Source organism: Symphodus melops (assembly GCF_947650265.1).
Source record: "Symphodus melops genome assembly, chromosome: 4".
Classification (NCBI taxonomy): domain Eukaryota; kingdom Metazoa; phylum Chordata; class Actinopteri; order Labriformes; family Labridae; genus Symphodus; species Symphodus melops.
Genome location: NC_136694.1, coordinates 28,361,721 through 28,387,574, shown reverse-complemented (window position 1 = coordinate 28,387,574; position 25,854 = coordinate 28,361,721). Strand labels below are relative to the sequence as shown.

At 43.2% G+C, this 25,854-nt stretch overlaps 1 protein-coding gene across 1 annotated transcript; it reads left to right on the top strand.

The window, feature by feature from the left end:
- Positions 1-142: 142 nt before the first annotated feature.
- Positions 143-24,578, top strand: fer1l4 (fer-1 like family member 4). Its single transcript, XM_079341433.1, has 49 exons — positions 143-300; positions 1,144-1,199; positions 3,960-4,048; positions 4,143-4,242; positions 4,468-4,562; positions 5,459-5,503; positions 5,614-5,775; positions 5,880-5,940; positions 6,105-6,236; positions 7,318-7,380; positions 7,470-7,554; positions 7,630-7,795; positions 8,671-8,851; positions 9,007-9,193; positions 9,292-9,371; positions 9,458-9,577; positions 9,767-9,830; positions 9,943-10,031; positions 10,363-10,471; positions 10,786-11,119; positions 11,510-11,642; positions 12,149-12,249; positions 12,343-12,430; positions 12,507-12,623; positions 12,699-12,851; positions 13,035-13,230; positions 13,388-13,512; positions 14,100-14,234; positions 14,335-14,508; positions 15,994-16,104; positions 16,219-16,380; positions 16,549-16,735; positions 16,926-17,038; positions 17,136-17,252; positions 17,443-17,485; positions 17,966-18,066; positions 18,192-18,326; positions 18,416-18,535; positions 18,696-18,823; positions 18,901-19,071; positions 19,281-19,435; positions 20,249-20,430; positions 20,532-20,617; positions 20,720-20,818; positions 21,517-21,634; positions 22,457-22,580; positions 22,909-23,219; positions 23,308-23,408; positions 24,239-24,578. The coding sequence occupies exons 1-49, from the start codon at positions 222-224 to the stop codon at positions 24,417-24,419; spliced, it is 6,264 nt and encodes a 2,087-aa protein (XP_079197559.1). The 5' UTR covers positions 143-221; the 3' UTR covers positions 24,420-24,578.
- Positions 24,579-25,854: the final 1,276 nt, after the last annotated feature.

Below are 25,854 nucleotides of genomic sequence, written 5' to 3'. Positions count from 1 at the left end.
CTAGTTTCTTCCTCAGAGCACACACACACACACACACACACACACACACACACACACACACACACACAGAGCAGTTAGTCTTCCAGCCATCCAGATGAGACGAGGTCAGAGAGAGACACCATGTAGAGAGTCAGACAGGTGAGAGCTGGTCTTCAGGTGTCTTCAGGTGTCCTCAGGTGTCTTCAGGTGTCCTCAGGTGTCCTCAGGTGTTCTGGATCATCATGTCCATCAGCGTGAATTTGAGGAGGATATCCAACCTGCCCGGACAATACGACAGGAAGGTGGAGCTCAGCTTCAGAGGTCAGTAACGCACACTAACACAGATGGCAGATGAACATGTAGTTCTCTATTTCCCCACGTTAGTCATGGTCCCTTAATGCAACAACAAACAGTGTCTATCTGTCACAGATCTATTCCTTCTTCTGTGTCATATTTTTATACTTTTATAAACTGCATTTATTCAGATCTCACCTGATAGTCTTTTCTTTACTCTATCCCAGCATTAAAAAGGCTTTAATATGTTGCTCTATAAAACATAATAAATAATATTTACCTGTCAGCAGCAGCTGAGCCTTTAAAATAATATTCATACTCACTTTGTAGTTTCCCTTTTCATCAGCGGATTTCTGATCATGATTGATGACTGATTCAATAACAGTGAAAATGTTGTTGCTCATTTCATGTCTTTAACATCCTGTTTGGTTGGATTAAGCTGTCAGTCATTAATCATCTCCTCTCAGCACATCATGTGGTGCTTAAAGATGAAGGTTCTCCCTCATCTCAAGCGAACACTAACTCCAGATTTAAGGTGGATTTAAATGTTCAGCTTTCTTTTAAACTTATTCGTGAGAAAAGTGTGACGCTGTTTCACTTGGAAAGGCAGAAAATTAAGAGAACAAAAAGTAAATATAAAAACATCCAATTCTTTGTGAATGCTCATGTTTGACACTGAACGTAGTCTTGGGTTCCTAATTTACCGTTTCCTGTGCTGAAAAAAAAAAGGTCATGTTAATATGAACGTCTCTTTAAAGACATTTTTTCATCATTCTTTTATAAGTAAAAGTGTTTTTTTTTTTTTTTTTTTTTCAGAAAGGTTAGCATGTTGAGAGTGACGCTAACATCACGTGTCGTCTGTTTGTTCAGGTTTCACCCATAAAACCAGAGTCCTGAAATGTGAGAACCTGGCCATCTTCAACGAGGTCAGTAAACTACTCTTGAATTTCCCTCGGGATCAATAAACTATCTATCTATCTCTCTCTCTCTCTCTCTCTCTCTCTCTCTCTCTCTCTCTCTCTCTCTCTCTCTGTCTCTCCCTCTCTCTGTCTCTGTCTCTCTCTCCCTCTCTCCCTCTCTCTCTCTCTCTCTCTCTCTCTCTCTCTCTCTCTCTCTCTCTGTCTCTCTCTCTCCCTCCCTCCTGTCCACTGTGGACTCTTTCTGACCAATCAGAGCGAGCGTTGCATTGGCAGTTAAACTTGGGAATTTTGGAAATATTCCGAATTGGAATCCTTTAATGGGAATGTTTGAACTGTATCATTCCCATGAATAAATATAAACATATTGTTTTGTCCTAAGTACACAACACATCCATACAAAATAATCAAATTTAAAAACCCAAAAACGTTTCAAGCAGATTTAAATCACATTTTGTAAATATATTCCCCCATCATCCAAACATACTACATGTGTGGATTCAACTGTCTTGAGCTCTGTGCTCAAAGTGTGGTCCAGTGTTCATCTGTATTACATGATGGAGGAGTGCGCTGTATATGGAGGGGGCGTGGCCTCATCAGCCCCGCATTAAAGTGCGACGTGATCACGTGATTGAGGAATAGCGTAGATTTACTCGAATGAAATTTGGTTGTTTTTAAACAAGATTTTGCTTTATTAAATATTCCCCAACTATACGTTTCCTGTTGCTAACCTTTAATTTAGTAAATTCCCGGTTTATTCACATTTATTCCCATAAATTCCTTGAATTTTTGAATTTTGCAACCCTGATCACGGGCCACACTGTGCCCAGAATTAGACGAAGGAGATGAAGGGATGAGGAGGATGGATGGATGAGAGGATGAGAAGGAGGGGAGGTCAAAGAATTGAGGCGATCAGGGTGGAGTGACCTCGTCAGGTGTAGTTTAGGCGTGATCCTGCCACCGAACCTAATATATGAACTTCCTTAAACAAAATATAAAACTGGAAATGAGCAGAATGCAGCCATATTAAGTGAACGACTGGAATCATAAACTTATTATATAATCAGATTTTACTCTGCAGGTCAGGGAGCTCCTTCAGTTTCGGCAGAATCAGCCAATCAGAAATGATATTTGTCTTGCGTTCATGTGTTCGGGGTGTATACGGGAGTGTGTGTGTGTGTGTGTGTGTGTGTGTGTGTGTGTGTTACAGCAGGTAGCTGTGTGTCTACTTCAGATTGAAACTATTTTAATGGAGCTGATAAGGAAGCTGTACCACTCCTACTGTACACACACGCACGCGCACACACACACACACACACAACCGCTCCTTTGACACACTACTGCTGACGTGATTCTGTTTATCCCAGTGAACTCGTAGTGACAGTCCACTGTGGTGAAGTTTGAGATGTGAATGCAGCTGTTTGGATGGATCCCTTTTGAGGTTTTGTGAGACCATCCATGATCCCCAAAGATTAAATCCTTATATGTTTTGCATATTCTAATCCCTCTTCCCTCTGGCTCCTCCACAATGCCTGCTGACTATGCATTATTAATCAAACCTCTTCATGCGTTAGATCACATTCTTTCATGTAGAGGAGGACTGTGGGTCATGTTGGTTTGCACTCTAAATAAAACATGCACGAGCTGAAGTAGGACACCCTTGTTATTTTTAGCATGCTGGTCTTGTTTCTTTTTGCCACCCATGAGTGCTTTTACATGGACTTGAATGTCCCACGTTGATCCTCTTTTTTTTTTTTAGGTTTGTGCATGTAGACATCAGATCCCGAGTTCAATTTTCTGACTCTGCAGACTACCTGTGCAGGTGTGCTCTCAGCTCAGTGATGTGCAGCACAATAAAAAAAAACATGGCGGCATCAATGAGAGCGTCTTCTGGAGTGAAAAAGAAACTGAGTTTTGTCTTTCCTGTAGCTGAAGATGAGTTGGATGAGCCATATCTGCAATTTAATGTTAGCATGTAACATTAAATAGCCTGCAATAAGACACAGTGATCTCTTTTATTTTTTGCGACGGTTTGTGTTGTAAAAAATAAAAATCACAGTCGCCTGCTCAGATAAGAAGCAGTAAGCAGAAACCAGGGTTACATCATGTAAACAGGGATATGAATATCTGTGTGTGAAGATGTTAAACAGCAGGATACTCAAGTCCATGTAAACAGACTCAATCATTTATTGTTTAATCACAACCATAAAGGAAAAAATAAAATAAAACAAATAAAACACAGCAGTTCATTTCCAGACCCCGTTTTCCTTTTTCTAAATTTTCAACAAACACAAAAAAAACTAAAGTTTTAAAACAAACAGCTGGAGACACATACTCAATCCTGATGTTTACATTTAAAACAAATTCTCACTAAAGTTCACTAAATTATATTTCAGTCTTCTGATTGGAACAACGCCCAAAGTCTAGTCAGCAAGTATGTTGGCATGCTAACATGCTAACAGGCTAAAATAGGATAGCATGAGCATGGTAAACATTATAATGCTAATGTTAGCATTGTGTTGTGGGCATGTCAGCGTGTTAATAATCCATGACTGAATATTGTTAAACAGAAGTCTCCTCACACACGTGTGTTTACTTAAACGCTGCCGACAGAGGTCACATGATGGAGTCAGACTGCTGTTTGTTCTTCAGGTGTGACTTCTGAGTGTGTGTGTGTGTGTGTGTGTGTGTGTGTGTGTGTGTGTGTGTGATGTTTTTATGGGGCGGGTAAAAAAAAATCTGTTTTGTCGTGTGTTTGTGTTTGAGCAGCAATTCCGTTGGCCTCACTACGGAAAAGTGATCAGGGAAGAAGTTTTGTCCATCAGTGTTTACAACTGCAGTAAAGTCTTCTCCAACAGGTGACACACACACACACACACACACACACACACACACACATTCACATTCATATTCTCCATATTACTGTTCATTTTGATGTGTGTCTGTGTGTAGATTGTTGGGTAAGCTGGTCATCAGTCTCCAGCATGTTGTTACCGCGGGGAGGCTGTTGCTACGGGAACCACTCACTGACGCCAACTACAGCCTGACTGATGTAAGGACACACACACACACACACACACACACACACACACACACACACACGTACACCCTTACACTGTTTTAATGAGATGACTGTTGACCTCTCTCTCTCTCTCTCTCTCTCTCTCTCTCTCTCTCTCCCTCTCTCTCTCCCTCTCTCTCTCCCTCTCCCTCTCCCTCTCTCTCTCTCTCTCTCTCTCTCTCCCTCTCTCTCTCTCTCCCTCTCTCTCCCTCGTAGATCTATATAGAGCTGGATGTTCGGTATCATCCTCTCGAGGGAACGGCAGGAAGCTGGGAGGGACGCGACTTCCTGAAAATTGAAGACGAGGATGAGTAAGATCGCTTACAAACACATCTTTACACTCCGGAGATGTGTGAAATCAAATGAAAAATCACATTCAAACATTTAAACACAATAACAACAAGGCTTTTGAATTTCAGAATATGTTCCTGGTATTTGACTAAAATTCATTGTGCTTGGTAAAGATCTACTGAAGCCTGCTGATGTCACTTTGCTGTTTCATTTCTGAGTCAAGTGGTTTAAACAACAAAGTATTTTAATAATCAGTCAGATTTCATGGTTTCATGATCAAATTAATCTAACATCCAACTAAATGTTCATACTACAGAGCTGCTCTCTGGGTTTAACTTCCAAAAATTAATTTTTTGGAGGTGGGCTAATCAGTCACTCATAGGCTAACTCTTTAACTCAATAGGATCCCAAATGGAGCAACGAGAAATTCAGCCGGTCTCACGGATGGCTGGAGTAGATCCTGAAGTGTGTACTGATTCAAAAATCGACCTGGATCCAGAATCACTGTGAATCGAAGAGAGATTCTGAATCGAGTTGTGATTGCTGAAAGCAAATCAAAATCGATAGACATCCAAAGATTCCCAGCCCGAGTGGATTGAGTCAAACATCAGAGAGAGAGAGAGAGAGAGAAGAGAGAGAGAGAGAGAGAGCGAGAGAGAGAGAGAGAGAGAGAGAGAGAGAGGGGAATGACATGCAGGAAAGGAGCCAGACTAAAGCCTCCGTGCATCGACCACACACTCCGGCTTTCTGAAATCTGACTGCAAACTACAGCAGCTTGTTGCAGCACGAGGAGCTGCCGGCTAAACTGTGCAAAAACAGACATAAACATAAACTTATAAAAGGCAGCGTTAAAGACCTCCCCAGGCCAACTCATTCTTTATTGACTTTTTGTTTCCCCTCCATGTTGAATTCTCAGGTCAGCTCTGGTCATCAGGAATGAAGCGTTTGATGAACCGGACAGGTGAGCGGGTTTCTCTCATACTTCCTGTTTGACACACCTGGCAGGGATTATTTCTGGGCTCGCTCTTTATCACTCTCTTTCTCTCTCTCTCTCTCTCTCTCCCCTGCCAGTCAGCCGATTTTCACTCGCCCAGGTCAGCTGGAGAAAGAGGTCCGGCGTCTGGGCCGGAGCCTGGTCCGGACTTCTTCAGGGGATGAAGATGACGATGACGATCTTGATGATGACGTCATGGACCTGGAAGCTGCGAACATCATCTTCACCCCTCTGCTCAGGTCTGGTCAACCTGTTAGCTTTTCTGTCTGTTTACCTGAGTTCTTATAACTCAACTATGTGTGTGTGTCTGTGTGTGTGTGTGTGTGTGTGTGTGTGTGTGTAGTCGTTGCAGGCCGATGTCCAAAAACGTTACTACGGCAACGCCCAGAGTCAAGAGCTTCCAGGTGAGTTCATCCATTCACATTTAGCTGCTCCATGTTTTCCTCTACTTCGGAAGCAGCCAACACACAACACTCCACAAGGCATTGTGTTATATCCAGGTGTGTGTGTGTGTGTGTGTGTGTGTGTGTGTGTGTGTGTGTGTGTGTGTGTGTGTGTGTCTTAACAGGTGAATGTAAACATCCAGGAGGCTCAGAAGCTGGTCGGTGTAAACATCAACCCTGCAGTTTTCATCAGAGTGGGGAAGCAGAAAAAACACACGGCGACGCAGAAGTCCACCAACTGTCCTTTCTACAACGAGGTGCTGCAGAGAGAAGACGAGTGGAAAACATAAATAATAATATGTTAAAGGAGAAATATGAAATGACACCTAGTGTTTAAAATGGGTACTGCAGTCCAAATTCAAAACAGTGAAGAGAGCTGACCCGACCTGCCTCTTCTAGCATCTCCAATATTCATCCTAGTTCGAGCACGTTTCTGCTCGTGGCGCTTATTAGAAGTGACTTATGACACCTTGATCATTCGTCAAGGATTCAAGGTTCAAGGTGTTTTTAATGGTACCTGGAAAAGTGCATCAGACCAAACATACACACAACATAACGGTTGAAGTTTAAAGGCAGGGTTGGTCATTTTCAAAAACTAGCATGATTTTGAAAGTAGCATCCTCTCCGTTCTCCGGCTTCACCCCCTCCCCTCTGTGCTCCCTCAAAAGCCACGCCCCCTCACTTACATGCTCTAACGCACATTGGTTCAGAAGCGGATTTCAGCTCTTGCTTTGAACGTGAGCTCATGCATGCATGGAGTAGAGAGGCCTGATTGGCTCGTATAATGTGGACCGAGTGCAGACATTGGTCGACGTTTTCACGCGTTTACAACTACTGCGGTACAGATGACGGGCGTGTTTCACGTCTTCTTCAGAGCACCTGAGTTATTAATGTCTATCAGGACCTAAAAACAATTTCAACCAAAATTTTAAAAAGTGTATCTGGAGAATTTGACCTAGCCTACCTTTAAGAGTTAAAAAAAGCAGACAGGATACATCGTAGATTACATCAGCTGATTGCAAAGCCCTGACACAGACTTTCACTCACATGTTGAAAATATCCTGTCGTGGTTAAAGTGTACAAACAGCTAGCTTCGTTAAGCTAGCTAGCTTTGTTAAGTGACACTGTAGCTGCAGGTATAAAGAGCTTCTGCAGCGTTTTGTTTTCCTCTCTGGAGCGAGAAACCGTATCACACATTGTAAAATACATCAGTAAAGAGGACAGAACTGTACAATGAAATACAGTCCAGTAAAAGTCAGTAGACTGAAATCAAGTTCGATGTAGCGCAGTGATGTCCCGAACATCGTGCTGAAGTATCGTTCATCTCTTCTCCGTCAGAACTTCCAGTTTGAGTTCCAGGAGGATCCACAGATCCTGTTTGATAAAGTCGTCGAGTTAAAGGTCGGTTCCACTTCCACGTCTCCTCTGTTACCACGGCGAGAAGTGTGTGCGTGGTCAAATTGACCACCTGTGATGCAATTCCCTGTCAGGTGTTTCACAGACGCACCCTGGCCTTCATGATGACCCACATCGGGACCTTTAAGATCGACATCGCCACCGTGTACAACCAGCCAGGTACCAGATCCAGCTCACGCCGCCGACGCCTGTCGATCAACGTGTCCGTCCTTTCTGACCTCTCCGTGTCTCCAGACCACAGATTCTACCAGAAGTGGGCTCCTCTCGTGGACCCGGCAGAAACCAGGTCGGGAATCAAGGGCTACGTCAAGGCCAGTATCAACGTGCTGATGAAGGGAGACACGCTGAGCATGCCCAGTCTGCCTCCGTCCTCGTCTGGAGCCAGCGAGGACATAGAGAAGCAAGTCCTGAATGTTTTCATATCGAACACAAACAATTACATACAAAACGATCAAGACGACTCAAAGAACCTGTGCATGGTGTCAAAACTGCATTTTAACGTTACTGATTTGTTTATTTGACAGGGACAAAAATTATTGATTAACAGCTTCGAGTAGTACCGATTTATTTGAGTCTGTTTTTAACCAAATAAGCCTCCAAAAATAAGCAGAAGTAATATTACATAAAACAATATGTTGAAGGATTCGATTCAGGAAAGGAAACGGAAAAAACGAGGAAATGTTTGATCCCCCCCCCCCCCCCCGGCACGGTACATAAGATAAGATAATCCTTTATTCATTTCCAGTGTTACAGCAGCAAAGCAGAAGAAAATCACACAGTGCAAAAAAAATCAAAATCGATAAAAATATAAGTGTTGAAAAAAACATGCATCAAAAACAATAATCAAGGAATAATATGCATCAATTAAAGAGCTGGTAAAAATATGCATCAATTAAAGGAGCAGTTGAAATGGCAGTAACTTAAAGATGTACGTCTGTGTAAAGAGTATGAACACTATCATGCACACAGTGCATATAAGGATGGACATGTTACATGCTGTACATTTTAACTCCCTTTGTTTAAACATCTTCTCAGTCATTAAAAAATGATCGAGCAGAAATCATCCGGCATCGTTATTGCGTGTTTTTATAACATGATAGAAGCTCTTCACATGAGCCTGAATATTTGGAAAGGTTTTAAAGTGTCGAGGCATCGCACCGAGCGGATTCAGGATTGATGGTTAAAAGTTAATAAACAATAATGGCTGAGGGGGTTTAGAGCTGCTGGCTCTGATTCCTTTGGCTCGGGGGGTCCTGATGTATGTTTGTCTTGCAGGAACCTGCTGCTTCCTCGTGGGATTCCCTCTGAGCGTCCATGGGCTCGATTTCGTGTGCGAATCTACAGAGCCGAGGATCTGCCAACCATGGACGCAGGACTTATGGCCAAGGTGTCAAAGGTCACGGACAGAACCGTCTTCATTGATCCCTACGTCAAAGTGACCTTCGCTGGGCAGCAGGTACTCAGACATGTGTCACCTCGTGTGACCTGAACGCACTTTGACAAAATTCATAGTTATTGTATTGAGACATGATTGGTTACCATCTCTGATTTCACTTTGTGTGTGTGTGTGTGTGTGTGTGTGTGTGTGTGCGTGCATGCGTGTGTGTGCAGGGGGAGACGTTGGTCGCCAGCGCCAACAGCTGTCCCATCTGGAACGAGGAGATCTCCTTCATCGAGCAGTTTCCTCCTATGGCTCAGCGAATCAGAATCCAGATCCTTGACGATGCAAAGATGGGAGACATCGCCCTGGTAACGCACTACCTGGACCTGCAGCAGATTTCGGACCCGACCAGGAACGGTACAAACTTCAGTCTTGTTTTAATAATATGAATAACATTCGATCATACTGTTCATACCAGCTCTTATATGAGACTTTAATGAGCTGTCTATGTGCAGGGTTTAACCCCACCTTTGGTCCATGTTGGGTCAACCTGTACGGGTCTCCTCAGAACTCCACTCTTGGAGACGTCCACCAGGTAAATCAGACCTGGACTATTTAAATCAACAAATTTAACCTTTTAGGAAATACACCGTTTATTCACCAACTCTGCACCCTCTCCAGGCTTTGAATCAGGGTCTTGGTGAAGGAATCTTCTACCGGGGACGGATCCTCATCGCCCTCTGCGTCGAGGTTTACTCCTCACCCTCTGCTGTTATCACCGACACCGGCGCTTTAGGAAAGGCACGTTTCCATTTCCTGTTTTCATAGACTCGACTGGAGCGGCAAAATTGAGATTTGTCGCTTATGTTCAACATTTGTTTGTTTTAATCAGCAGCCGATGAATACTTTTAAATATTCCAATATGTAATTATAAAATCTCGTGTTGAATCTCGTGTGACGTCTCTGACTTGCTCTCGTGTGTCCTTGAAGATGAAAGGAGCGCTGGGGAAGATGGGAATGAGGCAGAAGAGTGGCAGCAAGGAGAAGAAGGAAGGTCAGCCTAATGTTTAGAAACATTAAACTTTTTTTAAATTTTTTTTTAAGAAACTTAGAAACATGTTTTTTTGGTTTATTGATCAGCGATATTGGTTTCACTGTCGGATCAGGTGCTGCCGGCGGTTTACCTGCCGAGGCAGCAGAGGAGGTACCAGAGGCTGTTACTGTCGAGGTCGAGGAGATCCACCCGCTCCCTGAGGTCGGTGCCATCCCCACCATCATCATCATCATCATCATCATCATCATCATCATCACAATGACAAATCATTTCAAATGTTAAGATAAAATAATCTGCTTTATTTTGCATCGTTGATTTCTAATAATGAATTGAATACTTATTATCACATAATGGTTTTTTTTCTGCAGGTTCAAAACAGGAAACGTGACATTATTTTGTTTGTCAAGGCACAAATGTGTAATTTTTTTTTGGTGAATTATGCCCAGAATCTTCAACCTGTCTCACACTCTGATTTGATCTTTAGTCAAGTCTGTAAAGTTGAATTATTTAAAGTCTTGGTTGTGGTCTGCAGGGTTTTCTGGGACAGAAGGAGGATTTCCTGTTGTTTGCATCTCTCTTTGAAATCACCATGATGGACCCAAGCGTAGGAAACCGGCCAGTGACCTTTGAGCTCTCCATTGGTAAGAAGTTTGATCCATGTCCTGGGTAGGGTAAAACATGTTACCACATTTTACTCCATTGTGTGCTTTAAATAAATGCTGTATTAAAGAACCATATTTGAGCTGGGTCTGCCTGTATAATGACTGTGAACAGGGGTTTGGCTAATGCATGGATGTTTGTGTTGACGAGGACTAAATGTATTAATTTTAACTTTGGGTAAAACTTACTTCTACTCTGGATGTAGGCCATCGCTCACATATCGGGGTTAAAAAGGTATACGTTTGGCTGTGGCGACAAAACCCTGATGCCTGAGCTGCTGTTCTCTGTCTTGTAGGGACTTTTGGGAAAGCGGTGAGAGTCGTGAGATCCAAGAAGAGCCCGAGCAAGGAGGAGCTGAGGAAGAGCAAAGAGGAGCTGAGGAAGAGCAAAGAGGAGCTGAGGAAGAGCAAGGAGGAGCTGAGGATGAGCAAGGAGGAGCTGAGGAAGAGCAAAGAGGAGCTGAGGAAGAGCAGGGAGGAGCTGAGGATGAGTAAGGAAGATCTAAACGAGGAGTCCAGGGGTCTTCTGGAGTCCGAGGAGGAGCTAGACAAAGAGGAGGTGCTGAGTCCTGAACCGGAGAGCAAGTCCTTGTCTGACGCTTTGAGACCTGAGCCAACTGAGTTTGACAGGTATTTAACCATTGCACCCACAATGCAAACATGTACACAAACAGATCATTTGCACCACAGCTTTGGGTCGGCCCAATAAGATCGCTGAGACATCCATCTCCCCATTTCTAACATCGAGCTTCTCCTTTGCTAAGTCAGTTGTGATAGATGATCGCTCCAGTTTGTTCAGGGACATTTACAGTAACCAACTATACCAACAGCAAAACGTTTCTTCACCTCTTGACTTGATCTTAGTCTTACCTCCTTCCGTGCACCGACTCGTGGCCACTTCAACACAGTTTCCAAGATCTCATACTGTTCACTCACAAAGCCCTCAAGAACGGGTTGCAAAGGTCGCTTGTTGTCCTTTAACCATTTAACGTGATGAGCTGGGGATTCTCGTTTCCTCAGGTCCTTTCAGTGTATCCCTCTGCAGCCCCCCTCCTCAAAACCGAAGCCTTGTCTGTTCGTCTGGAGTCAGTTTGAAGATTACAGCTTTCGACTCTATCAAGCTAACCTGCTCAGCAAGATGGCCGACAGACTGGTGAGGGTCAACAGATTTTTGGATTCCGTTTATTAAGCAATGTGCTTATACATGGGTCTGTATTTCTAAACGTATGTATGTAGACGTGTCGATTGTACCGACGTCCGTGTTGGTTGTAAAGTGTAAAGAGTAAGCTGCACTTGTATCTGTTTGAATAGACAATTTATTTAAGCTAGGTTTCTGTTAGCTAACTGTCGATGGGTTTCTGCACACATCCAGAACTTGCTGAAAGACTAGCGGACAACACAAGTCTGACAATCAACACAAAACCAGAGCGTCTTTACATAACAAATCCTTGTAATCAGTCTGCTCCAAACGATTTGATTGGATAAGAAAAGTGTAGTACATCGATAAAAGATAACAATGAGAACATCTTTGCTGCTACGATGTGGCGGGCGCCACTGACGGAAAATGAGCTCATGGACATAGAAAGACTAAATGAATCTGGAGAAGCTGTTCTGAGTAGAGCTGCTAATCCTTGGCAACTCCTTTTTCTGTTTTGGTAGGAGATTGGTCTTGACGAGGTGGAGCGTCTCTTAAGAAGACCGAGGAGCAACGTCAAGGAGCGTTTGTTGGAGGTGTTGCTGGAGTTTGTGGCTTCCTGCAAGTAAGTGTCTTGTCTCTTAAAAAAAAAACAATTAGAGGAATAAATCAAATACGATGTCTAATCAAGCGTCTGCCCCTTTCTTCTTCTCTGCAGACAGTTCAGCGGCATCTCAGACAAGCGATCTCAGTCCCGTCCCAACAACCTGGACAAATGCAGACGAGAGTTTATCAAGAAAAATTTAGTGAGTCTCCCCGTCTGCCTCTTCACCTGTCACCTTCGACCTGCCTTTTGTATAAGCGGCCTCTTCTCGTCTCCAGGTCTTGTTGGTGAGACAGGCGGTGAGGGCCAGGCACAGGGTCACCAGGCGAACTGCCAAACAGCGGCTAATGGACAGTAGGAAACTCCTCAAGAGACTTCGTCTGCTAGCGAAAGAGGTCAGTGGTACGACACGTCCGTCAACGGTTGTCTTTAATCTTCCTGAGGTCTGACAGCACCTGCCCTCCCTTCAGCCCCAGACGATCATCCCAGACGTGTTTCTTTGGTTGCTTGTTGGAAGAAAGCGATTGGCTTACGTGAGGATCCCCGTGCATTCCATCTATTTTTCATTGGTTGAAGAGCAAAGGGGGCGGGACTGTGGGCGACTTACCACCCTCTACATGAAGGTAACCATTCTACCACTGGCCTTTGTTTCAACAATGATTGATTGAGATGCCCATTGGTGATTTATGGTATTTATCACGCTGACACAGATCAACCATCAACTTTTGTTCCATTAAAATCGTTGACGATTCCTGAGTGGCAGCTTTTCCGTATAAAATGATCGTCTTTCCGTCCGTCTCGCCCAGTCCCCAGGAGGTTCAGCGAGTGAAATCTTCGCCAAGCTGGAGGTCTACTTGTGGTTCGGTCTTGAAAAGTACAGCAAAGAGGTCACTACCTGCCTGCCAGAGGAGTTCCTGCCAGTCTATGCAGAACAGGAGGAGGAACAGAAGAGGCTGGTCCATGCAGGGAAGAGGAAGCTACCTGTTAGCCTGTCCTGCCAGGGTGGGTCAAGCAACCTTATCTGGGAAATTGTGCTCCTTCATTGGGATAATTTACTCAGAAGTTGAGATGGAGATGGCGTGACATTCAAAATAGACATGTTTTATTTGGAATGGACTTTCCCGAGGGACTCGTGACCTTTCTCGTTCTCTCTCTGCAGACAGCAAGTACTACCAGCTACGCTGTCACTTGTATCAGGGGCGTGGCCTAATGGCTGCCGATGACAACGGCCTATCAGATCCTTTCGCCAAGGTTGTCTTCGGCACTCAGTGTCAGGTCACCAGGGTAGGTAAAGCCCTCACACAGGTAACACATTTATAGTTTTTAATCCAGGAAAAGAGTATTGATTTTCTGATTTCAGATTGATTGTTTCTTTCTTTTACACTAAATTGTTTTCTTGTTGATGAAAACACAGTCAGACAGTAAAAAATGGATAAATCATAAATGATCTCTCTGACGAGTCTGCTTACATAACATGAATCTAACTCTGGTTCCTCAGCAACTGTCTTTATTTTAAAAATTTAATTCAAGTGTCCATGTTAAACAAATTCTGCGCCTCCAGCTTTTGTGTTTTTTGTTTTTTCAGTAACTTTTCTCACTTTCTTTTTTTGACAAAGTGGAGATGCATTAATAATATATATTTTTATTATATATTTATTCGAACCGTTTATTGACGAGCCTTTGAGTGTTGAGATTTGAGTCGATAACGTCTCACTTCCATTTGTCCACCTTCAATACAAAAACACAACATGTCAAACTGTTCACCAAGCAAAGAAGTAAAAATTTAGCGACTGAATCATCTCTACTGGTAAATCAAACTTTATGTTAAATTGGCGTACTGCCCCTTTAATAAATGGTTTTTGTCTTGTCAGGTGATGTCGAGCACTTTGTCTCCAGCCTGGTGCGAGTGTTTGCTGTTTGACAGAGTTCTGCTGGAGGGAACAAAGGAGGATCTGACACAAGACCCTCCCCTCATAATCATCAACATCTACGACCAGGACCAAATGGTAATTCAGAAACGAGTCGTCTGCTCGTCTCTCTTCACATGTAGGAGGTGATATGATGCTGTATGTTTGTGTGTGTGTGTGTGTGTGTGTTTGGATATAGGGGAGTCCCAAGCCTCTGGGTCGAACCTTCGCTGAGCCGGAGTTTAAAACTGTGGAGCAGTACTACAAGAAGCCGCACCTGCGCTTCTACGACATCAGCATGGGAAAGGTGCCTGCTGGAGAGTTGCTGGCTGCCTTCGAGCTCATTGAGCTGGACTACTCCAAGTTTGGAGAGGTGACACCTTTCAATCATTCAACCAGTCGATCAATGAGTAAAAACACCAATACATTTCTGTTTGTACCGCTGTATTTTAAAAATAATGTGTTTGTGTGGCTCACCACTAAGAAAAGAGTTTTATATCAAACTTTGGGGAATACCACGTGATATATATTATTTGGGAGACGTAATGGATTCCTAACTCATTTAATTATAATTGATCAAGTCCAGACCTGTGCAAGACAGCCAAGGCACATTTCTTGCCACTTCGTAGAGACTTAGAGATAGTTTTGTTATGTGAGGTTGATAGTAAGTGTATTAGCCAAAGGAGAAGTCGTCAGCACGGCCTCATTAACGAGACACCTTCAGGAGCCTTCAGGTTAGAAAGCCACCTAGTATGGTTTTCTATCCTGCAGTGCATTACATGTGTTCCCAAGTTAAATTTCAAAATTGGTCTTAAAGGGATAGTTCATCCATTTGCATGAAGCTTTGTATCATTAGAAACATGGTAGTCGTGTTGATTGGTCGTGAATCCAGCCCTCATTTTGCCCTGAGACGAGAAAAATGTGTTTTTCTTTGCTTGAAAGTTTTCTTCATGTGATGCAAAAAGCGTCATATTGCATCACATGAAGAAAACTTCCAGTTACACAGCTTCTTGTAAATGGGTGAAGTATCCCTTTAAGATGTGAAACGGATGGCCTTGTGTTTGGGTCGCGCCTTACAAATGGAGGCGATCAAGCTGGTGGTCTGGGTTCAGGTCCTTGCTGTGGTGCCACATTTCCCCCAATCTCTCTCCACATTTTCTACTCCATCCACTATCCTGTCATGTGAAGTCCCGAAATAGATATAAAAAAGTGTTGTAAAGGCAGAGAGATTGGTTTCATCTAAATGAAAGTGAAAAAAGCCAAATAAGTGAATGATAATCATAAATACTAATGGATGTACAAATAGAAAAGTAGAGGACCCAAGACCGGACCCTGGTGAACACCACATCAAATTCAAATTCAAATTCAAATTCAAAGGGAATTTACCAGAAAAGATTAACTTTTCTCATTGAATCATGAATTTTTTTATTGATTAGACCTGTGCTCAACCACCAACCAACATTTCTAGACCTTCTTATGAAGAGATCTAATTGAAAGGAGCTCAAATGAAAAGTAGCAGAATGAATATTTCTCAGTGACCAAATCATACAGTCTGGTGAATCACTTTGAGGAGGGTTGTGTTCATGCTACGATCAATTTACAGGGACAAGCTGTATTTAAAAAAACACTAATTGTAAAAGTGAATTGATACACAAGAAAATCCAAACATGTGGACTAAAATTCAAAACAAGCAATATGTGAAAGGAACCACAACTAATTAAGCATTTTCACTGTACCGGCTGTGCTTGGTTTAATCTTTGAGACAAGCACATGCTACCAGGTAGCCCGTGAAGCGGGGACGCTCACTAAAGATTGAAACATGTAATCACATCATAAACTGTCATTTCCCTCTCTGCAGCCGCTCCTCCCAAACAGCGTGGACCCTCAAGAACTCGACTACCTCCCGGAGCAGAGATGTTACATCATCCCAGACGGAGTCCGACCCGTTCTGAAGACCTTCAGGATCGAGGTTACAAACACGAACGTGTTGACGTGTTGCAGATGTGTTTGTGTGTTTTTGGGGACAGTGGGCTGGTGGGTGATGGGTTGAGTGACGTTATTTTGCATTCGTGTGGACTTTAAGGCGCTGTTCTGGGGTCTGAGGGAGCTGAAACGGGTTCAGCTGTTTGAGGTGGAGCGGCCCATGGTGAAGGTGGAGTGTGCGGGACGACAGATGGAGTCTGAAGAGATTGAGAGCTACCAGACTCACCCGAACTTCAAAGAGCTGGTCCTCTACATGGACGTGGTCAGTCATGTGTGATGGTTCAGAAATAAGTTACTCCACTAAGGTCAAATGATGTGGTTCAAATAAATGGAGACGACTTTGGACAAACCTGGTTGATCCATAGTATAAACACAGAGCAGAGACAGGGTCCAACATCTGTCTCACTTACTTCTTCATTTGTCCAATCAGCGGCTGCCAGAGCAGGCCTACCTCCACCCTCCTCTGACTTTGTTCGTGGTGGAGCATCGAGCGTTTGGTCGGCTTGCTCTGGTCGGGACGCACGTCGTCCAGAGTCTCATGGCATATGCCCCTGCTGAGCTTGGGGGAGAGCCTGAGGAGGAAGAGGAAGAGCAAAAACCCAAACCCAAACCAAAAGGTAATATCCAGGAAAGACGTGACCGTACAATATTGCTCATAATAAAGTTGTTTTTAAGGGTTGAAGTGATCTGACATTAATTCTAATTGGATATCAAGCTAGCAAAGATCAAACCCAACCCAAAAAAAAATTAAAAAAAAGACTTTACTCCTAAAGTTTTAATGGTTAGTTTCTGTCTTTGATTTTCCAGCAAATCAGAACTCAATGAAGATCAAACCTCTGTCGACGGTGAAGAATATCGGACTCAGCGGTTTGTCGATCACTCAGTCAAAGATTCCTATCAACCCCCTCAAGCTGCTTAATGTACGTATGTTAATACAACTTCCTCTCCTATGTGTAAAACAAATACTGTTTCATAAGTAAAGGATGCTTTCAGGTTAACCCTTTGTTTCCCCGTCAGGCTCCTCTGGACAAGAATAAAGATAAAGGGGAGGAGTTAGAGGAGGAGCCGCCGGAGCAGGAGGAGCTGGATTGGTGGTCCAAATATTACGCTTCACTGCAGGAGTTGGAGAGAAAAGTGGGAAACTATTTTATCTAAACGTGTGCAGCTTCATTAAAGGCAGAAAAAGAAGGTTTCTGTAACGCGCATAAGTTCGCTAAAAAGATGAAAAAGTAATGAGGTGGAAAAAAAGCTACGCTCATAATGATATTGATGATTCGTTTATCAGGTCTTAACTCAACATGTTTGATGTGTTTCCTGTCTGCAGGCTGCAGAGGAGGAGGAGATGGCAGAGGCAGAAGCAGAGAAAGGTGGAGTTTGAACGTTAAACAGCGTTTGAGTCAGATGCCTCACGTCTGTATCAATGAAAGCAAATGTCCGATATACACACTGGTGGTTCAGGACCCGGAGGAGCCATTTTCAATAGGTCACGAATGTGTGAGACAGGAAAAAGAACTTGAGTAAAGAAGTTTGTGTTTGGTTCCATCTGACGTCCAAACTGCACAATTTTTCAGTCAATGAATCTGATTGGTTGAAAAAATTTTCAAAGTTTGGGTCGCGATTTTTCCCTGAGGAGTTGGTGGTGGGTCCTGAGACTTGATTAGTTTGACAACCACTGATTGAAAGTATTTATTGCAGAATTGAAAAAAAAAGCGTCTCGGCTCCGACCTCATCACTCCTCACAGTTTGAATCTCCATGCATGAAATCTTAAGAGGTGTCGTCAGGTGATTGTTGAGGATGAGGCAGGTCGTATTTTTTTTGGTTCAGATGTTTCCTTCATTTTGCACAGATGGAGGGAATATGACCATGGCAAATCTTGACGAGGAGGAAGAGGAAATAGTGGTGGTGGAAATTGAGCCTCCAAAACGCAAGAAGATTGCCACGATAAAGGTGCGACGCCAGTCCGGCGTGTCAGTGAAGGCAACATCGCTGAATCTGATTTCATCGACATTCAGCAAAGACAAGTGTTCGATTGTTCTTCTGTTTTTATTTGTTTTTTATTATTGTGTGCTCAGTTGTACGGAGGTGATCTGGAGTCAGAGTTCAGTCAGTTTCAGGACTGGCTGCGGATCTTTCCGCTGTACAAAGGCAGAGCGAGCGGTGAGGATGATGACGACGATGATGAAGAGAGACTCATGGGACGATACAAGGTACGCTGGACGGAGAGCGTTCTGTTTGTTCTGTCTGGTTTAGTTTTTTCCTTCTGGAAATTTCTTTAATAAGTAACATCCACGATCAGGGGTCGTTCCTGGTCTATCCGATTGATTCAGGAGATGAAGAAGACACGACCTGTCGGATCACAAATGGAGTCCCCAAAAACTCACCCATTAAAGTCCTGGTCCGAGTCTATACTGTTAAGGTAAATATGAAAAAAAATCTCCTTTACATACGTTTCACAGTGCTGGAAAATCAAAGCTAAAATGCTAAAAAATAACAATAAATAAACGTGGCTCTCGTTTAAATTGCATTCTCCCCTTTTGTGGGAATGTCTGAGTTCTACTGTAATTTCTGTCCTGCAGGCCACCACTCTGACTCCCACAGATCCGAACGGTAAAGCAGACCCGTATCTGTTGGTCAACGTTGGAGAGCAGAGTCAGGACACCCTGGATCGTTACATCCCCAAACAGCTCAACCCGACGTTCGGAGAGTCAGTACCCGTCTGTCGGACCGTCTCGGACTGTCTGTCGCTCAGTCAGTTCTGAATGTCTGCCACTGTCTTTTCAGAGTCTTTGAATTCAACATTTCTTTCCCCCTGGAGACGGATTTGGTGATCCAAGTGATGGATCACGACATGTTGGGATCTGATGATGTCATCGGGGAGACGAGAGTCGACCTGGAGAACCGATTCTACAGCCGCCACCGAGCCAGCTGCGGTCTGGCTCTGTACTATGATGCGTTAGTACAACACCTCACTGTGTATAAATATGGACAACGCGGATCTGTCCCCTTCTATTGAACGAAACTAAGAAGTTACTTTAATGCACTGAGGGTCCAATTTTTGATTAACAAATAATCCAAGGTTGTTTGTCAGTTGAGAGGTCATTCCTTTTTCTTTTTTTTTGAGGTTTTCTGGGAGATTTTTTGAATCATTTACTTCTCTGCAGTGACGGCTACAATAAGTGGCGGGATGCCAAGAAGCCGTCGGCCATCTTGGCAGAGCTCTGCAGGAAGAACGGCATCATGTCTCCGGAGTACAGACCATCTGAGGTCAAAGTTCTCAATAAAATCTTTAAGATCCCACCTGATGCCGTCCCTGAAGGTAGGAAAAACAGACCAGTATATGAAGTCATTAAAAAGAAGAAGTCCAAACATTTCCTTCTGCAGACATAAAGACAGAATCATGTATCATTAAATGCTGCCACCGTGAAACCTTAAGCCCCGTTTCCATCCAGCGGTCCGGCTCGGTTCGTCTCGGCGTTTCCATAGACTAATCCCGGGAAAGATTCCCAAATAGCCGATCCGTACCGTCCCACTTTTTGGGACCCTTCCGTTGGGGTGCGAAGAATGTGGAGCCGACCTGAAAAGGTGGAGCTAAACATATGCAATCTGTTGATTGGTTAAAAGAGTCGTCACTTCCCGTGTTACGTCGGAACAACAAAACCCCGCCATGTTTAAACCATACAGAGCTGATTGTTTACGTCTGTATTTCTCCTCGCGGCACACTGAATCAAAGCTGGATTGAGTTCTTGTAATAAATAGTCACATGACAGTGACAGAGGAGATGAACTGCTTGATGTTTTCCATTGTTGGTTTTGTTTGTGTAGTGTTTTTCTCCTTTGTTGAATATATTAGTTAGCAGTTAGCTGTTAGCTGTTAGCTGTTAGCGGTTAGCTGTTAGCGGTTAGCTGCTATCATATGACGCTATTTACATAGCGGCTATCGTCATCCGGCTTACACGCCGCCTACCAATTAGGGCACGGGTGGCTGTGGAAACGCAAACGGGATCGGGCTTAATCGAACCAAACCGTAAAGATCCGTACCGGACTGCTGTGTGGAAACGGGGCTTTAGAAACCTGCTGTTGGGGCAGTTATAACACAGTGGTATTAAGTGGTGTTGTTTGTTTGTTTTCAGCTCTTTTGAAGAAGAACCAGCGGACTCCAGAGGACGAAGCAGAGATTGAGGAACATTCAGCCCTGAGCGTGCTGCAGCGCTGGGGGGAAATGAAAGAGTTCATCCCAGGAGCGGTTCCTCTGGTCCCAGAACACGTGGAGATCCGATCCCTAATAAACCAGGACAACCCTGGACTGCCACAGGTAACACTCACACGCAAACCATAGCAAGTTCTTCACCTGTAGCAACAGAAGCAATGCCAGCAATGTCAGTGTGTGTGTGTGTGTGTGTGTGTGTGTTACAGGGTTACCTTCATATGTGGGTGGACATGTTTCCTACTGACGTCCCAGCTCCGCCTCCTGTTGACATAAAGCCCCGCAAACCTGAACAGTAGGTCAACATACGGTACAGCCACGTCGAGCCGAGTGGAATAAAAGCAAGAGGACACTTTTTTTTTTTTTTTAACCTTTTCTGTTGTTGTCATGACGACAGGTACGAGCTGCGTTTGATCATTTGGAACACTGATGACGTTTTTCTGGATGATGTCAACCCGTTCACCGGCGACCCGTCCTCAGACATCTACGTTAAGGGGTGAGAATCACACGCCAGCGTATCAGTCGAATCCCAGTCCTGACGAGTCCTCCAGTCCAAGTCCGACATGAGTCCCCGTTACCTGACCCCCCGAGTCCTCAAGGTGAAAGGACAGAGGACTTATTTTTCATTTCACTGTGACTAACGGGGTACCACTGAGCAGGTTCCCTGTTGGTCATGATTTCAGTCATGCTAACATCATTTTCAAAACCCCTCCTGTGAAGTTTTTCCATCACATGGGACTTGCAGGTGTGTAAGTGTTTCAATTCAAGCTCACTAGTGCCCCCTACAGGCTGAAACAGGGATTTTTAAAGAGCCACTCAAACAGGTTCAGGAGAGCTTGACGCATGAGACAGTCTTTGAGATTATCAGGGAGCCTTTTACACGGGTTTATTAGTAAAATGTTTGAAACTGAATTTTCTAATTCGATAGTAAATAAAATGTACACAAAAATCTGTCACAGCGTAAAGAAAAAAAAAAAATCCCTAAATTTAATGTAGGAAAACCTTTTGACTTTTTGTGATCTAATCAGAGACTTCCTCAAATTTAAATCTGAGCTGAAGTCCAACAGTGACACCAACACTCACAGTCGCATCAGGAACCCTCTGGTTGGTGACAAAATAAATATGAGGAGTTTGTAGCGTGATTATAAAACCTTGAACGTACTTTCAGTAGATTTGTCCTTGTTGTCTCTGCAGATGGATCAGAGGACTGGAAGGAGACAAACAGGAGACAGACGTCCACTTCAACTCTCTGACTGGAGAAGGAAACTTCAACTGGAGATTCGTGTTTCGCTTTGACTACCTTCCTACTGAGGTGAACACACACACACACACACACACACACACACACACACACACACACACACACTGACTGTTGGTTATAATGTTTAATTTCATGATAATAGTGACCTCCCTTTGCTCGTATACTTTTGCTGCTACCACTTATTGTTCACTGTCTTGATGATTCCTCAGCAGTCTGTGCTGCCTGAAATTTCAAGAGGAGGGAAGGGCTTTCAAATATTAATTTTTTGTGCAGCTATTTTAATTATTTAAAAGCGAAAAGCTGAAAAAACATCTCACAGGAACTGAAACCAGAGACTTGCTAGATTATTTTAAAAATGTATTTGGAGGCCCGTTATGCCTTTTTATTCTGGAGACAGAACAGCGGACGGTGTCTGAAATCGGGTTGGGCTGATCGGGACTGAGCATGAACCCATCGGCCCGCCTCGAGCACTGCCGCCTGCGCACACGGGGGACCAACCACGAGGTCACCGGCGCCCAGACTTCCCTCCATTTTTGACTGATAGCAGAACTCTCAACATTGATATCAACGAATATTCATGTTCAAACAAATCAGTTAATTGGACAATTGTTTCAACACACACTTCAGCACAAGTTCAGCATCATATTAACATTAAATAAAAAATGTCTAATGCATGTAGCGTGTCACATGTAGCGTGTGGCTACCAAGGAGATCATGATATATAAACTGGGGTTCATGGCTTAGATCTAAACCACCCCGTGACCATCTCTGGTGCAAACATCAGGACCAATTACGATACGCTTCGATTCGCCAAATATTCAAATTTGATCTGGCTCTCAGAAGAACTTTGCTTTGCTTGTGTCGTCCCCGTAGAAAGAGGTGGTGTTTAAGAAGAAGGAGTCCTTCTTCTCTCTGGAGGAGTCCGAGTTCAGACAGCCGGCTGTCATGACGCTGCAGGTCTGGGACTACGATCGCATCTCTGCCAACGACTTCCTGGGTGAGCCGTAAAGACACACACACAGGACTTTTTTTGGGGGGATGAGTAAATTGGATTCATAATTTGTTCTGATTCCAAATATCACATAACAGGGTTTTTAATTGAGCTTAAACAGACGTGTATGAGACACACGCTAAAGCAAGAAGTCCTCAAATGTTCAGATTTTCTAAATGTTTTTCATGCACCTCTTAATTCAGTTTTAAGGAATCATCACGGCATCCAGCAACTACACAAACACCAAAGTACTCTGAGCTTTTTACTGAGATAAAGTGATAGATAAGATGCTTACATCCTCTTCCTCATCAGCACTTTGTTCTTCAACTTCCAGGCGCCATAGAGTTTCGCCTGTACGACATGGTGCGTCCAGCGAAAACGTCCAGTAAGTGTAAGATCGACATGGCCAAGGATCGCGCCAGCCCTCGATTCTCCATCTTTCGCGCAAAGAAGATGAAGGGCTGGTGGCCGTTGACCCGCTTGAAGACGGCCGAGGACTTCGAGAAGGAGGAGAAGGAGCGGGAGGAGGCCAAGAAGAAGGGGAAGAAGAAGAAGAAGAAGAAGAAGAAGAAGGACAAGAGGGGAAACATGAAGAAGGAGGACCTGGAGTACATCGACAGCAGTGGCAACACTTACCTGTTAATGGTAAAAAAAACAACAACTGGCAAACTTTTCTCGTTTGATTACTTGTGGAGGATTTTGAAACTAACATCATCACCTGGTGCGTTTGAAGGGGAAGGTGGAGGCGGAGCTTCAGCTGGTGACACTGGAGCAAGCGGAGGCTAACCCTGTGGGACGAGGCCGGAAAGAGCCGGAGCCTCTGGACAAGCCAAAGTATGACATGCACACACACACACACACACACACACACACACACACACACACACACACACACACACACACACACACACTGTGTGCGTCCATGTTTAAACTAGTCAGGGCCTACTTTATGTACTTTAAATGCACAGGGAGCCGTCAATCAAAACAATAACAACAGATGGCGTCGAGGCTGGCGGGGAATCATGGGAGTTTTCTTTGCTACTCCCTTGCCCCGCCCCCTTTCGTGAAAATAAATTCTGTGTTATTCGTTCTGATTATTTAACTCGATAAACTCGATAAAAAAAAAAAAAAAAAACATGAAAATGCATCATCTGTATTATGTGCAGAAATACACTCAACCGTGTTTCTTAATTTCTGAAATTGATTTTAAACTGACAGTGGTATAAAAAATAAAATCCTTGCAGAGACTTCTAGTATGCATTACTCTCATACTGATACCAGCGTCTGAAACATTTCTGCTAAAGAAGACATCTCAGACCAGGAATTGAAACACAGTACTTTGCAGTTCTTTCGATTGATCTTATATATAAGTTATATAAGTTATTCCGCCCTGAGGTAAACATGACATCGACCTACCCCCCTGAAATTTTAGAGAAAATCATCAGGAGTGAGTCTGCTTCACGTAGCTCAGCTGCTTTAGGCTTATAAAAAAGTTGGTTTCTCCAATTTTCACCAATGTTGAAAAATGAAAGTAAATATGTGTTTACATCACTGGTAAGTAAGTTAGTTATTTGTACTTATTTCGCCATAAAAGGGTTTTCTTTCAAACCTGTGGCGACTTAAAACTCAGTCCATGCTTTAACGGCGTCTTGCTGTCTCTCCAGTCGTCCCACCACCAGCTTCAACTGGTTCGTCAACCCGCTGAAGACCTTCATCTTCCTCATCTGGAAGAAGTTCAAGAAATACATCATCGCTTTCGTCATCCTCGCCGTCCTCACGCTCTTCCTCGCCCTCATCATCTACACGCTGCCGGAGCAACTCTCCAGGCTCATGGTCAACGGGTGAAGAGACCTGCGGGGACTCTTAGTCCCTCCTGCTGGTCTCTGAACGGATCCAGTTTAATATGGACTGAAGTCTTATTTAGTGATTTGACTGAATGACTGAACACGTTTCACCACTTTGAGCTTCAGTTTATATTTTATAAATGTCATTTATTTTTACTGACACTTGTGTGTATGGATCAGCACCTCGTCAGATTTCAGTGTATAACAACATCATTACGTGAATAATCTCCGTTTGTGGAGTTTAATTTGAGAGAAAGAAGAATTATTAGTTAATCAATTTATATTTATATATTCAGATTTTATATTGTCTTGGAAATGAAGTCAAACTGCTGACTTGCACAAGTGTGATCCTTTAGAAGCTGAATTATGGATTTTAGATAAATAAATACGTATTAAAATAAATGCGGGGAATCTGTGGGTGTCTCATGATTCGATTTTCGATTGATTTTTGAATTTAAAGTAGTAAGTAAGCTGAATTTCTTGTTGCTCTGTTTGACTAATTAGCGATCCCACCCACCGAAAAAAATCTGTTTTAAATGTTAGAAGAGAAGAATGTTGATTTTAAGATAAATCGATTGTGTATTGAGTGTAAAAAGTAACACAGTGAGTCATGATCAATGTGATTTTAGTCTTAAACACAAATAAGCAGATCAGTCATAATGATGCATTTTAAGTTCCTCTTCTCTTGTCTACAGTGTTCACTGCCAGCTTTTTAAATGCTTTTCAAATGTTGAAGATTTATCTGCAGGAGAGAAGTCAGTCTGTGAGTCTGAATGGATCATCCTCCGGAGAGCAGGAACGACTGTTTCCTTAAAAATGAGATAATTTACTGTTAAGGAGAAAGAACAGTCAGACTTCATCCTGGTCTGCAGGCCGATTTAACAGGAACTTAGGAATGTTTTGTTTACGGACGCTCGCTCTGATTGTTTCCTCTGAGACTTAGATGATGTTGATTCTTGTTGCCCCGGAGACCAGAAAGGAAATGATGGAAGAGGAACATATATGGTTTGATTTAATGCTGATAAAATGTTGACTGCCTTCAAACAACTTTGGGTATTTTACTTTGCACACTAAAAAAAAAAAAAAAGAAAAGAAAAATCTCAACCATTTCATAAACCTGCTGTCACACTTTTATAGCGCTGCATGACTCGGACCTTGTTGTCCCAAAGGCACCACATCAAGGCTGTAGTGTTGTCTCTTTGTTGGGCTTTTAATTACTTAGATATGTATTATTATTATTATTATTTGTAAATCTAGAGTCACCTAATGAAGCCTTCAAGTGATTTCTTGTTGGGGTACTTTAAAGTCTTTAGCTCTTAAAAAATAAAAGGCAACATATTTAAATTGCAATTTCTCCCTCCCTAATCCATGAAAAATAAGGAGCAAGATTTTTCTTTTGCATTTGAAATTTTGTTTTTATTTTATACTAACAAGAA

Bases quoted from the DNA above. Each gene is read 5' to 3' on its own strand.
- fer1l4 (XM_079341433.1), top strand. From the start codon at position 222: ATGTCCATCAGCGTGAATTTGAGGAGGATATCCAACCTGCCCGGACAA. The intron at 5,504-5,613 runs GTGAGCGGGTTT...CTCCCCTGCCAG, and splicing joins GCGTTTGATGAACCGGACAG to TCAGCCGATTTTCACTCGCC. The intron at 7,796-8,670 runs GCAAGTCCTGAA...TTTGTCTTGCAG, and splicing joins GCCAGCGAGGACATAGAGAA to GAACCTGCTGCTTCCTCGTG.